Consider the following 12,532-nt stretch of genomic DNA (forward strand, 5'->3'; position numbering starts at 1 on the left):
TCTGTTACACGTCTTGTGATGGGCATCTCTCATGGCCAGTGCAGTGAGAAAGTGTTATCCTGACCATCCAATCCCTGGCTGTGGTCAGGAGCCTATAAATCCTGGGAAGAAAAATAAACGTTCTCTTCTTTTCACTACACCTCGACCTGTGTCCGTGTGATCTATTCATCTTCAGCGGTAACAACCCTCACCTGTGCTAGCTTTCACAGCTCCCTCTCCAGTACAGCCAGACTGTTCTCTGCACCTTCCCCTGTCTCTGCCAGGACCCCTTGGCCAAAGGCTCCCTCAGTGGGATCGTCTGGCACCTCCTTCCTTGCAGGCCCTGGTGTGGGGAAGAGCACAAACAGCTTAAAGATGTTTTCCAACCTCAACAATTCTTGTATCCAGTGCCTTCCAGTGCCACTGGGGTGCAAATGCTCTGTCAGGCTGCAGCAATTGGGACCAAGGGTGTGGTGACCCTGTGTAACGCCCCAGAACATTGAAATGGAAGGCGCTAGACTGAGATTCCTTTACGCTGGCTTGGCACACAGGAGAAATACCGAGCAGATATTCTTAAGAGGTCAAAATTACACAGAACTTTGGTGGCAAAAGATATAAAATCAAGGGATTTGATTGACTTTTCCGGCCTCTGACACCGTGCCTGGGTTATGAGGCGAGCTGATGGTGTTGGGGGGGGTCGTGGAGCGGAGCAGGAACTGTCCAGCGGGATCTGTAGGCTGCACACACTGGGAAAGACGGGGGTGTTGAAGGAGGGGGACAGGGCTGGGGTGCCTGGTGCGAGGAGCTGGGTTCGGGATGGAGGGGCAGCTGGGCAGGTCTGAGAAGACCAATTTTGCTCTTAGTTTCCCTTCCTGCTCTTCTTCCCCCTCCCTCCCCAGTGGAGCTGTGTCTGCCCCATCGCTGGCAGTGCCCAAGGGCAGGTAGGACGGGACTTGGAGCACCCTGGGATAGTGGAAAGTTGTCCCTGACCATGGCAGGGGGTGGCACTGGATGGTCTTTAGGGTGTCTTGCCACACGGAATCCATGAGGATTTAGGGAGATAAGAATGGTACAGGGATACCTTTGAGCCCTCCAAGAGACACGGAGAGAGACTTCTTAGCAGAGCTGGAGTGCCGGGACACGGGTGTTATAGATACATATATTGTTGGCTTTTCGCAAGCATTAAAATGAATGTTATGTGTATAAGAATGGAAATTTTTGTTGTATTAATATAGTTTTCTTTATTTCTGTTATTGATGAAACTTAGAAATAGTGGTATAATACATATATGTTAAGCTATGACATAGCATTAAAAAAACAACTTCTTTTGTCTGTATAACCCAAAGACTGAAAAAGATAGCTGGAGACATTTTATTTTTCCTTTTGTAAACTATCTTATCCAGATGAAGACAGCAGTGACCAGAACTCTGGGGGGAGGAATTTATTGCATTTCTGGTATCAGAGAATGTAAATCTCAATGGCGCCAAGAAGATTGATCTATTGGGAAGGGGGCAAGAGAAAACTAAACAGAAGAACACCAAAGAGCCTAAGAAGAATGTATGAATATGTATGAGAGTGTATGAATATGTATGAGAATTTATGGATATCTAGTAGGGTTCTGTTTTTAAGGGACAATCCTTTGTCAGTAAGGAGTGCTCTCTTGGCTGAATGCAGAGACACCCGGCCGTATCTGTATACTTTGTTTTTTTCTCCTAATTGTTTTTTTAATTAAACTTTTAAATTCTATAAAAATTATGTGAACCTCGTTTTTCACACGGGCAATCGCTGCACGCTGACCCAGGGCAGGGCTAGACGCGTTTTTCGGGATCGTTTTTTTCCGCTTTTCCCGCTCCCCTCATGCTCGGGGCCCTCCCGGCCGCCAGGCGGCGCCATGGCGGCGGGGCGGGGCGCGGGGCGGTGACGTCACGGCCACGCCGGGTGGGCCGATGCGGCGGCGGCGGCGGCACCGGGAACAGCGGGAACGGCGCCGGGAACAGCGGCACCGAGAGCGCCGGTAGCACTGCGAAGGGCGACAGCGGGAACAGCGGGAGCGGCACCATGGAGTACGTGAGCCCCGAGCAGCTCGCCGGCTTCAGCAAGTACAAGGTAGCGGCGCTGACGGGGGCCGGGCTCGGGGCCTGGCGCCGTGAGGGGGGCGCTGAGGGGCGGCCGCGCCTGGGAGCGGCGGCTGGGGGAGGTTGGGGTGCTTGGAGGAGGGGAGGCTCCATCGGGGCCTGGGGGCCGGGCTGGGATCTTCGGAGGGACTGCAGGGAGACCCTACAGGGGTGTGGGGAGGGGATGTGGAGGGAGTGCTGTGGTTTGGAGCGGAGGGAGCGGCCGCAGTGAATGCCGAGATTGAAAGGGAGCGAGGCGGAAGGGTAGGGCGGTCCGAGTTTTGTGAGGGTCTGCAGTGAGATCCGGGGGTTTGCAGCGATGTGTGGGGTTTTGGGAGAGCCGAAACCCGGGTTTGGAAGGGGTGGGAGGTGCAGTGAGCGCCAGGGTTGGGTGGGTTTGCAGGGACGCACTGGGGTTTGGGGACGGGCTTTGGGGCTGCAGGGGAGCCTGGGCTTTGGGGACGGGACGTGGCAGGGAAACCTGGGTTTTGAGGCGAGGCTTCAGTGAGACGTTGGGGTTTCAGAGTAGCGGGAGCTCTGCAGTAAGGGCCCGGTTTGGGGGTGGTTGCAGGGAAACGCAGGGTTTGGGGGAATGGCCACAGTGAGACCGAGGTTTTGTGGCAGAGGAATTGCAGTAAGTGAGAGCTGGTGTTAGGGAGGCTGTGGATGTAGCGAGGATGAGTGTGGTGAAGGTGGAACTGTGTGCAGGACAGGACCCTCCTTGCTGGGACGATCAGGGTGTGACAAGGAGCTTCTCCTCCTGGGCTGGGGCCCAGGGAGGCAGTGGTGACCTGTCCCCACACACAGCGAGCTCTGGGGCTGGCCGCACCTTGAAGGGATCGCAGAGGGGACTGTGGGTTTCCCGGGAGCAGGACCGGCCCAGGAACTGCCCCCATGGAGCTCAGGACTGCCACACTCCTGCCCTGTGGCTGCTCCGTGCAGTCACAGCCATGGAACCCCTGTCGTTCCTGTCTGCTGGTGCCAGGCTGTGTCTTGTTCGAAGTGCTGGGAACCTTGGAAGGAAGCGCTGGAAGTGCCAACAGGCTCTGCCGTGGCATTTAAATCCCCAGGGGCTGATTTTGGGCCAAAGTAGGGGACATCCTTAACACGGGGCAACACTGGATTCTGTGTTTATGTGGAGAGGAGGGTATTTTCCATATTTGTTTCTTCTCCCACACCAGCAGTGAATTAAAAGGCTTCACCTCACCTTCGTTGCTTTGTTCTTGTTGTGGGACCCATCATGTGGGCCCATGTTCTAGTTGTCCTTCCAGGGTGGCTTGTGGGGTGTTGCTTAAGAGTGAGGGACAATCGGGACAAGTGTGAGGCCTTCAGGGAGCAAAGCTCCTCCTGGAGCTGTCTGTGGGGGCTGGGGCAGCTAGGGCTTGCTCACACTCCTCTTGCACCCTGGTGGGGTGGAGGGAAATGGACTTGGGAGAGCGACTTGGAACGATGTGTCTGGGTGCATGAGATTCCCTGTGGGAGGCTGGCTGTGTGGGGATTTATCAGGAAAGTATCCGCGTGTTTAGAAAGGCAACGAAGGACTGTGGGTTTGTGTGGGTGCTGGAGAAAGGTAATCAAAACACTCAGCTGTGAGCCAGGCCTCCCAAAGGGACTGGTTTGGCTCCTGCAAAGACAATTCTTTTGCTTCAAGAGGGAGGCTGTTGGATGTTCAGTCTGTTTCCTGTTGTGTTGGAGGGGTTGTTGCCATCCCTCTTAGCATGTGTGCAGGGACAGAGGGGTCTCCAACTTCAGCCCTTCTGGACTGTGTGGCAGGGACCAAAACTGCTCCCAGTTTTTTTCCTGGAGACACCTCTGACAGAAATGCTGCTGCAGTTAAATCTGGGAGCAGAGCCCTGAAAGGTGCGTGGGGTGAGGAGGCAGGTCCCACGCAGCGCAGAAAGCATCAGTGGCTCGCTGTCCCCAGTTAGGCACTGGTGGGATGCTCCCTGGCCTAGCTTTGGGAACACAGGGCTGGAATGTGGGAGCAGGGCTGTGATGGAGCTGTGTCCTGAGGGGTGGAGGAGCTTTGCCTCAGAGTCTGTGGTTTTTCCAAGTCAAGTGGCTTTGACAGGAGTGGGTGGGTTCACTTAGTGCTCCAAGAGCACCGTCTGTGGCCCACTCGTGTCTCTACCCTGCTGCCTTCCTTGTTTCCTTCATGTCTTGTTTCCTAGGGGAGCTTTGTTCATGGCTATTTTAGCCTTGGGAAAGTGGCTGATCAAGCAGAAATCTCAGCAGTGATTCCACGTATTCCAGCCTTTATTTAGGCATCGAGGCTTGGCGTGTTCTGCCCTTTGCATCTTCCAAAGCTGGGTTACCTTGTCAGACTCAGAAATGGGGCTGAAAGGGACCTTAGAGCTCATCCAGTGCCACCCCATGCCACGGACAGGGACACTTTCTACTATCCCAGGTGTCTGCAAGTCCCATCCAGCCTGGACTGGAACAGTTCCAAGGATGGGGCAGCCACGGCTGCTCTGGGCAACCTGTGCCAGGGCCTGGCTGTGCCTCAGCCTTCGAGCTGTGCCTGGCAGAAGCTCTCTGGCCACACACCATCGATTTGGAGGAGAGCAAGTGGATTTGGGGAGATGTGGAGGAGACAGTGTGTCCCAGGGAAGGAGCCTGTCCTTGGAGAAGAGCTGGTGTTCCTGTAGCTGACAGAGCAGGAACAGAGGAGCTTCATGCAGGATGATCCAGAGCCTTCTCCAGCCGTGGCTGGGTCACTTCTGCCATGGAGCCAGGAGTCCAGATGGTTTCAGTTTGCAGCGTGCACGTTCCTGCTGGCTGGGGGTGAGGCAGGAGTGTGCTCTTGCTGTCCCAGGCTGGCAGGGGCAGATAGGGAAGGGTCCTCTGGCAGCTCTTGACACTGAGAAGCTCCTGAGCCTGAGGAAAGAGTGCAGCACAATGTGTAGCGGGTGTCAGGGTTTCATGGTGCTGGAGAGGTTTTCCTGGGGGTGCTGTGCCAGCAGCTGGACAGGAGCCCAGGAGTGCCCAGCTGGGCAAGAGGCCACTGGCCCTGGGCTGTGCCAGCTCTGGGGTGGCAGCAGGGCCAGGGCAGTGCCCGTCCCCTGTGCTGGCACTGCTGGGGCACCTCCAGTGCTGGGGACAGCTCTGGGCCCCTCCTGCCAGGAGAGCCCTGGAGGGGCTGGAGCGTGTCCAGGGCAGGGAACGGAGCTGGGAAGGGGCTGGAGCCCCAGGAGAGGCTGAGGGAGCTGGGAAAGGGGCTCAGCCTGGAGAAAAGGAGGCTCCGGGGGGACCTTGTGGCTCTGCACAAGTCCCTGGCAGGAGGGGACAGCCAGGAGGGCTCGGGCTCTGCTCCCAGGGAACAGGGACAGGACAAGGGGAAATGGCCTCAGGCTGGGCCAGGGCAGGCTCAGCTTGGCCAGCAGCAGGAATTTCTGCCTGGAAAGGGAGCTCAGGCCTTGGCAGGGGCTGCCCAGGGAGGTGGAGATGTCCAGGGAAGGCCTGGATGTGACACTCAGAGCTCTGGGCTGGGGACAAGGTGGGGATCTGTCACCGGTTGAATTGGATGCTCTGGGAGGCCTTTTCCAACCTCAATGATCCCAGGATTCTGTGCCTGTAGCACTCCTGCAGCAGGGAATTCTTTGGGAATAGGAAATATCCCTGTGGAGACAGGCTAAGCGAATCTGGGAAGGGAGGAACCAAATCCATGCTTTGCAGGTGATGTGTCCCAGCCCTGCCTGGCAGGTGCTGAGGCTTCCCCTGAGTCCAGACAAATGCCAGGTGTGTCTGCTCCAGCACCTGTGACTTGTCAGCCTGGAGCAGGTGAAGGCTGATCCTTGTAGGCTGGAGGTCTGGATATCCAAACTGCAGTGCTGATTTTGAGGCCGCTGAGCAGGACTTGTGTCCACATCGCAAGGGAAAAGTGATCAAGGCACCCTGCTCTGGCTGGGTGTTGAATGTCCTCTAGCCAAACCCCAGCACTGTTACTGTCAGGTGTGGGATGTCCTCTGCCAGGAAAACTGCAGCCAGGCACTGCTATTTCTGAGTGGAAACTTGCACTTGGATGCCAGTGGTCAGGTGCTTAGTAAGTGTCTGCAGATGGCCTTGTGGCCAGCTTCTGGGCAACCTCCTGTAAATGTATGGGAGAGGGGGAAATGGGGCCCTTGGGAGTGTTCACTGAGGTGTCTGTTCTGCTTTGCTTCCTCTGCTGGAGAGGGACTTTGGACATGGGTCTGGAGGGCCAGGAGCCAGGGAATGGCTGCCAGTGGCAGAGGGCAGGGCTGGATGGGATTTGGGGCAGGAATTGTTCCCTGGCAGGGTGGGCAGGCCCTGGCACAGGGTGCCCAGAGCAGCTGGGGCTGCCCCTGGATCCCTGGCAGTGCCCAAGGCCAGGCTGGACACTGGGGCTTGGAGCAGCCTGGGACAGTGGAAGGTGTCCCTGCTGTGGCAGAGGTGGCACTGGAGGGGCTCTGAGGTCCCTTCCCAACCAAACCATTCTGGGATTAGGTGATTCTAAGTGAGGACACAGCTCTGCAGCTTCACATGTCCTTGGCTGTTGCAGCCAGCTCTGATGGTTTGTCCCTGTCTTTCCCTATTCCAGTCACACGCCCTGCCCTCTCCATAGCCTCTTCTCACCCAGCCTTGTCTGAGCTGATTGTGAGTCTTTGTTGTCCTGCTCTACCCTGAAGGATCCTGTCCCCTTCTGGTGTCCCTGCTGATGACTGTTCCCTGGGGCTGTGATCCGTGTGGCTCTTTGATCCCAGGAGTTGGGAAGGTGCTTGAGTGACAAGTGTTGTGCAGGAGGCTCTGGCTGCATGTGAGTGTCTGCTGCCCTGGTTTCCTCCTGGTGTGAGCTGGCTGGAACCACAAGTACAAGGCTCTGTCATGATGCCACATGGGCCTCAGGCATTCCTGGGATCTTATCCTCAGGGATCTTGGTCTGGGGCAAATTCCAACGAAGGGAGAAGTGGGAATGCCACTCCTTACCTGAGGCACAGGAGGAATGGAGAGGGAAGGTGATGACACGTGTCATGTTTGAATCCAAAGGTGGACCAGGCTGGTGGATCACCCACCAGCCTTCTGGAATCAGTGTGACTTCAGCAAGAGAAAACTCAAATGAGGCTTTGGAAGGACCTTTGTAGCAAAACTGCTGCTCCAAAAACCCTCAAACCCTTCCATTCTGTGCCCTTGTGTCTGAGCAGGAACTGGTGGCGGCCTTAAGGGACCTAAAGGTGCCCTTCGAAATGCTGTTTATTAGAGCTGACACTTGAAGGAGGGAAGAGTATGGATACTACATCAATTTGGATGGTGGGAATTCCAGGTGGGGGAGCAGCAAATGGGCCTGTGATCCATGTGATTGGCAGGCCTCATCTTTAGAAAATCTGGATCCTTCCCACCTTTGATTATTCAAGTTCTTAAAGGGTTTTCTTACAGAAAAACAGCTCTATTCCTCATTTCCAGTGTTAGATGGAAAGAACGTTCACAGGAGAGCTTGGAGATGTGGGGCACTGGATGCACCCAAGGGTCAGGCTTCAGGGATTTCCATTAATTGTGGAAAGCATTTTCCTTCTGGATGTGCTCTTCCTGTTTTGTGCACCCTTCTTCCAGGTGGGAACCCAGCTGCTGGTCCCATCTGTGCCCTGAAGAAGAGGGTCCTGTTCCCCTCAACCAGAACCCCCATTGCCTCCAGCCTTGGAGTGCCACGGGGAGCTGGGCTGCACATGCTGCACCGCAGGAAGCAGACGGCTGGAAGCTGTTCCTGGCAGGATTCTTTAGGCTGCTCTGCAAACAGGAGCCCTGAAGAGATCTCTGCAGGGTGTTCAGAAACACCGATGGCAGCTCAGACCGATGGAACAACAACTCTGGGAGCAAGGGAAGCAGGAAGGGAAGCGTTTTGCTGCTGGTCTGTGGCTGTGAGGCTCAAGGCCACAGTAATTAAAGGCCAGTGCCTCCCCCCAGCCTGGCAGCTCGGCTTCTCCGTAGCAGGAAGGGTGAGAAGGAGGGAAAGCTTTTGAGCCCAGCTCTGGAATCACTTAACTCCTTCCCCAAGGGCTCTTTTAATTGCTGTGAGACATCCGGGTGTGTATCTGCCTTCAAACACACGGCAGCTTCCCAAGGCACTGCCTGGCACCTGCTGAGCACCTCCTAGACTCTGTGATTTCCAAAACAGAGGTGTTTTTTCTTCTTCCTTCTCCTTTTCTGTGATTAAATTCAGGGGTTTGAATCACTGCCCAGCTTAGCATGTCCCTTGCAGCTCTCGTGGTCTGAAAAGTGCCGTGGCTGGAGGAGACAGCAGCAGTGCTCATGGATTAACTGGGAGCGACTCAGCTCACGAGCCTTGGCTGAGCTTTTCCCCTGTGCTAAGCGATGAGATGAGGGGAAGGGATTTATGCTGCTTTCTAGAGACACTTCTGACGTGCTGGAGGGTTTTGATGAGTGAGGAGCTGGTGCCACTCCTGGGACTTGGTCTGGCTGTGTTTATATCTCTTCATCCAGAACAACCCTGAAACTGCTGCTGAAGTGCTGCTGGTTTCTGAGCAGCGGCCTCTGCTCTACAGGGTGTCAAAGGTCTTGAGCCATGTTTTAGTGGGGGATTCCCAAACTCACTTGTTTTAGCCACACAGTGATGGGGATGAAGCTCTTTGTGGTCAGGACCTACTGCAGCTTCAATCCCCAGGGGGTCCTACAGGGTTTCCAGGAGGAATTTCAACCTCTGTGAGTTTTTGTATGAGACAATGACTCACCCAGGGACAGGGAGCTTGTGGCTGTATTGGCTGCCACACCTCCCCTGGACACTTCCAGGGATGGAACAGCCCCAGCTGCTCTGGGCACCCTGTGCCAGGGCCTCACCATCCTCACAGGGAACAATTCCTGCCCAATATCCCATCTATCCCTGCTCTCTGCCATGGAAAGCCATTCCACCTTGCGTATCCCTCCAGCCCTTGTCCCCAGTCCCTCTCCAGCTCTCCTGGAGCTCCTCTGGGCCCTGCAAGGGGCTCTGAGCTCTCCCTGGATCTTTCTCCAGGTGAGCACCCCCAGCTCTCCCAGCCTGGCTCCATGGCAGAGGGGCTCCAGCCCTGGAGCAGCTCCGGGGCCTCCTCTGGGCTCTCTCCAGCAGCTCCAGCTCCTTCTGCTTTTGGGATCCCCAGGACTGAGGTCTCACCTGAGCACAGGGGCAGAATCCCCCCTCCCTGCTGCCCACGCTGGGGATCAGCCCAGGACTGAGGGTTTTCAGGTATCAGCACACACAGCCAGGTCCTGTCCTTCTTCCTGGGTTTTCCTTGTAGTTTCCCACAGCAGGAGCCCTCTGGGCTCTTGTCTTGCACTGCAGGTGAAGAACACAACTCCTGCTGTGCCCATCTGCCTGCTGCACACATCCTGCATCCTCAGGCCCACCTGGAGCAGGAGGTTGCTGTTCCCAGCTGGTGGCTGGGGATATCTGCTAAAAGCAGGTGCCTTTCTCATGGATGTGAGCACAGCGGAGCAGCAGGAAGCTGCATTCCCAGTCCCAGCTGTCAGTGTGGGCACAGAGGTGCCATGATGAGCAGCCACAGGCCTGTGGAGGGGAAATAGTAGTTGAAGTGGCGAGAGTGCTAAGCCTGCTGGTGCCTTTGGCTGTGTGGCTTTTCCATGTGCTGGAAAAACCTCTCTCCTTGGCATGCAAAGCAGAGCTGGGTCCCAGCTCGTGGCTCGAGTGTTGCAAGGTGTGCAGAGCCATCACTTAAACAGAGCGTGGGCTGCTTGTCAGCCCATCCTGAGGCTCTTTAATTGCACTGAAAGTTTGCTGCAATGTTTATTGGTGTCTGTTGAGTCTTAGCTACAGGGAATTCCATCAGAAAAGTTACTCATTGCTAATGAACAGCGAGTCTTGGCTGTCCAGAGGGTTTGGAAGAGAACTGGGAGTGCATTGTGGAAATTCAAGTATCACTTCCCGTGACTGGCTCCGAAAGTGGCCATGTTACAAGGGTTTATGTCAGTGACCTGACTCGCTCTGCCTCACATCTTGCATAAAGCTGGATGTCAAGTGTGAGTTTTTTCCTGTTAATTGTGAATTTCTTCTTTGTGAAGAGGCGGGATGAGAGAGAGGCAGAAATGTGCTTTGGAAGAGAAGGTTTTATTTGTGCCCTTCACAAAGGCTCTGTTGAAACTTGGGGGTAGCATTGCTCCTCCTTCCCTGCAGTGCCTTGCTTTACCTGGAATCATCTCCTGATGTGTGTGGGCTTGTGGCTTCCTTGAGTGGAAAAGTTCAACTTAATTTCTTTTTCTAGGGATTGTAAGAAATTCTCTTTCCTTCCACTGACTTGTGCATTATCACAGAATCCCAGACTGGTTTGGTTGGGAAGTGACTTAAAGATAATTTAATTCCAACCCCCTGCCATGGCAGGGACACCTCCCACTGTCCCAGTGTCCAGCCTGGCCTTGGGCACTGCCAGGGATCCAGGGGCAGCCCCAGCTGCTCTGGGCACCCTGTGCCAGGGTCTGCCCACCCTCAAAGGGAATAATCCCTTCCTAAAGTCTAATCTAAACCCACCCTCCTTCACCTTAAGGCCATTCCCCCTGTCCTGTTCTCATGGTTGGTGGGTTGGGATCGAATCCAGTTCTCCAGAGGGGCTGAGATCTTGCTAGTGTTTGATCTCCTGGTGGCTCATGGCCTCCATGAGGGGCATCCCAACCTGGAGGTGCCAGAGCAGCTCACTGACCCTGCAGGAAGTAGGTTTGGGATCTGCCCTTGAGGACAGCACAGGGATGTGGAAATTTGGGGGTGGTGAGAGACTGCTACCTTCTCTGCTATTACTGCCTTGCTCTCCTGGTCCCTCCTGTTCTCCTTGGGCACACAGAGCTGGTCTGATCTGCCTCTCAAGCATATCTCCCCTATTTTTTGAAGACCAAACCAGCTCTGGCAACATAGGAAATTCTTCTGGCTGTCCCAGTGTTATTTTAACAAGCTTCTTGTTCCTGCATTTTTGACTCTGCCTTTTTCCCCCCTCCCCCAGTGACTGCTCTGATCCCTTGACCAGCCACCCCAGAGGTTCATTGCTGACTGATCCTCTCCTAACTCTGCATCCCTGAGGGTTCATCATTCCCAGCCCTGGGCTCACCATCCATGCACCCCTGTGCAGCTCATCACCTTGCACTGTGACGTGACCCATATTCATGGATGTTTGATGTTTCCAAACAGGGAGAGCTCCTGGATGCAGCTGGAATTGGCTGGCTGCTTGCCAAAGCTTGCCATCAACATCAAGTGTTGCTCCACGTTATGTATCTGTGGAGAAATGACTTCCCTTGCACCAACACATCAGTGGGATGGGGTCAGGACTTGGCACCACGGTGGTGGGGCCAACTGCCCCCCTCCCCCGGGGTGATTCCATTGCCAGGACAGAGCCACAGCCTGCTGAGTGTCCCACCTGAAGCTGCTGTGCTGGAGAGAGAGGCTGCACTGGATTCTGCCCTGGGAGGGTGGGCAGGCCCTGGCACACACTGCCCAGAGAAGCTGTGGCTGTTCCATCCCTGGAAGTGTTCCAGGCCAGGCTGGACACTGGGGCTTGGAGTGACCTGGGATAGTGGGAGGGTATCCCTGCCCATGGCTGGATGAGCTTTAAGGTACATTCAATCCAAAGCAATCTGGGATTCCGTGAACCTCCCAGCTGGTATCTGAGAACCAAGGTTGTGAATTTCAGAGTGTGTTGACAGGGCAGGAATGTGGTTTTCCCAATGAATTAGCACATGCTGCAGGGATTGGGGAGCAGGAGGGAGGCTTCTGCTCTGTGTGGCATTCACTCATGTTCCTTGTTGAGGAGTGGGGCTCTGGCCTTGCTGGGACCCTGCAGGTGTTCAGTCCTGGGCCTCTCCTGACAAGAGAGCCCTGGAGGGGCTGGAGCGTGTCCAGGGCAGGGAACGGAGCTGGGAAGGGGCTGGAGCCCCAGGAGAGGCTGAGGGAGCTGGGAAAGGGGCTCAGCCTGGAGAAAAGGAGGCTCTGGGGGGACCTTGTGGCTCTGCACAAGTCCCTGCCAGGAGGGGACAGCCAGGAGGGCTCGGGCTCTGCTCCCAGGGAACAGGGACAGGACAAGGGGAAATGGCCTCAGGCTGGGCCAGGGCAGGCTCAGCTTGGATATTGGGAATAATTCCTGCATGGAAAAGGCTCTGCAGCCCTGGCACAGCTGCCCAGGGCAGTGCTGAAGTCCCCATCCCTAGAGGGATTTTGAAGCCCTGTGGGTGTGGCACTTGGGGACATGGGACAGTGGTGGCCTTGGTGGTGCCAGAGGATGGTTGGACTCGATGTTTGGAGAGGACTTTTCCAACCTCAGTGATTCTGTGACTTTATGCTGCGTTTTGGAGCATCTTTCATTGCTGGATGTCTAAAACCCGCACAGTGAAACCCAGGTAGGAGGAGGGACACGCTGCAGCTGGGACACACAGCCAGGACATCCACATCCTTCCTGCAGCTTCCTGGTGGGAGCCAAAGCCACGGGCTCACGTGGTGG

At 55.5% G+C, this 12,532-nt stretch overlaps 1 protein-coding gene across 2 annotated transcripts in view; it reads left to right on the forward strand.

Moving 5' to 3' along the window:
• Nucleotides 1-1,821: 1,821 nt before the first annotated feature.
• The window catches only part of SELENOI (selenoprotein I), a 28,902-nt gene continuing 18,191 nt past the window's right edge, over nt 1,822-12,532 (forward strand). For both annotated transcript variants that reach the window (XM_058834302.1, XM_058834303.1), the window contains exon 1: nt 1,822-2,085. In XM_058834302.1, coding sequence (XP_058690285.1) covers nt 1,837-2,085 — 249 coding nt within the window. In that variant the 5' untranslated portion in view covers nt 1,822-1,836. The remainder of the gene's footprint in view (nt 2,086-12,532) is intronic.

The sequence above is a fragment of the Poecile atricapillus genome, chromosome 3, assembly GCF_030490865.1.
Source record: "Poecile atricapillus isolate bPoeAtr1 chromosome 3, bPoeAtr1.hap1, whole genome shotgun sequence".
NCBI lineage: Eukaryota > Metazoa > Chordata > Aves > Passeriformes > Paridae > Poecile > Poecile atricapillus.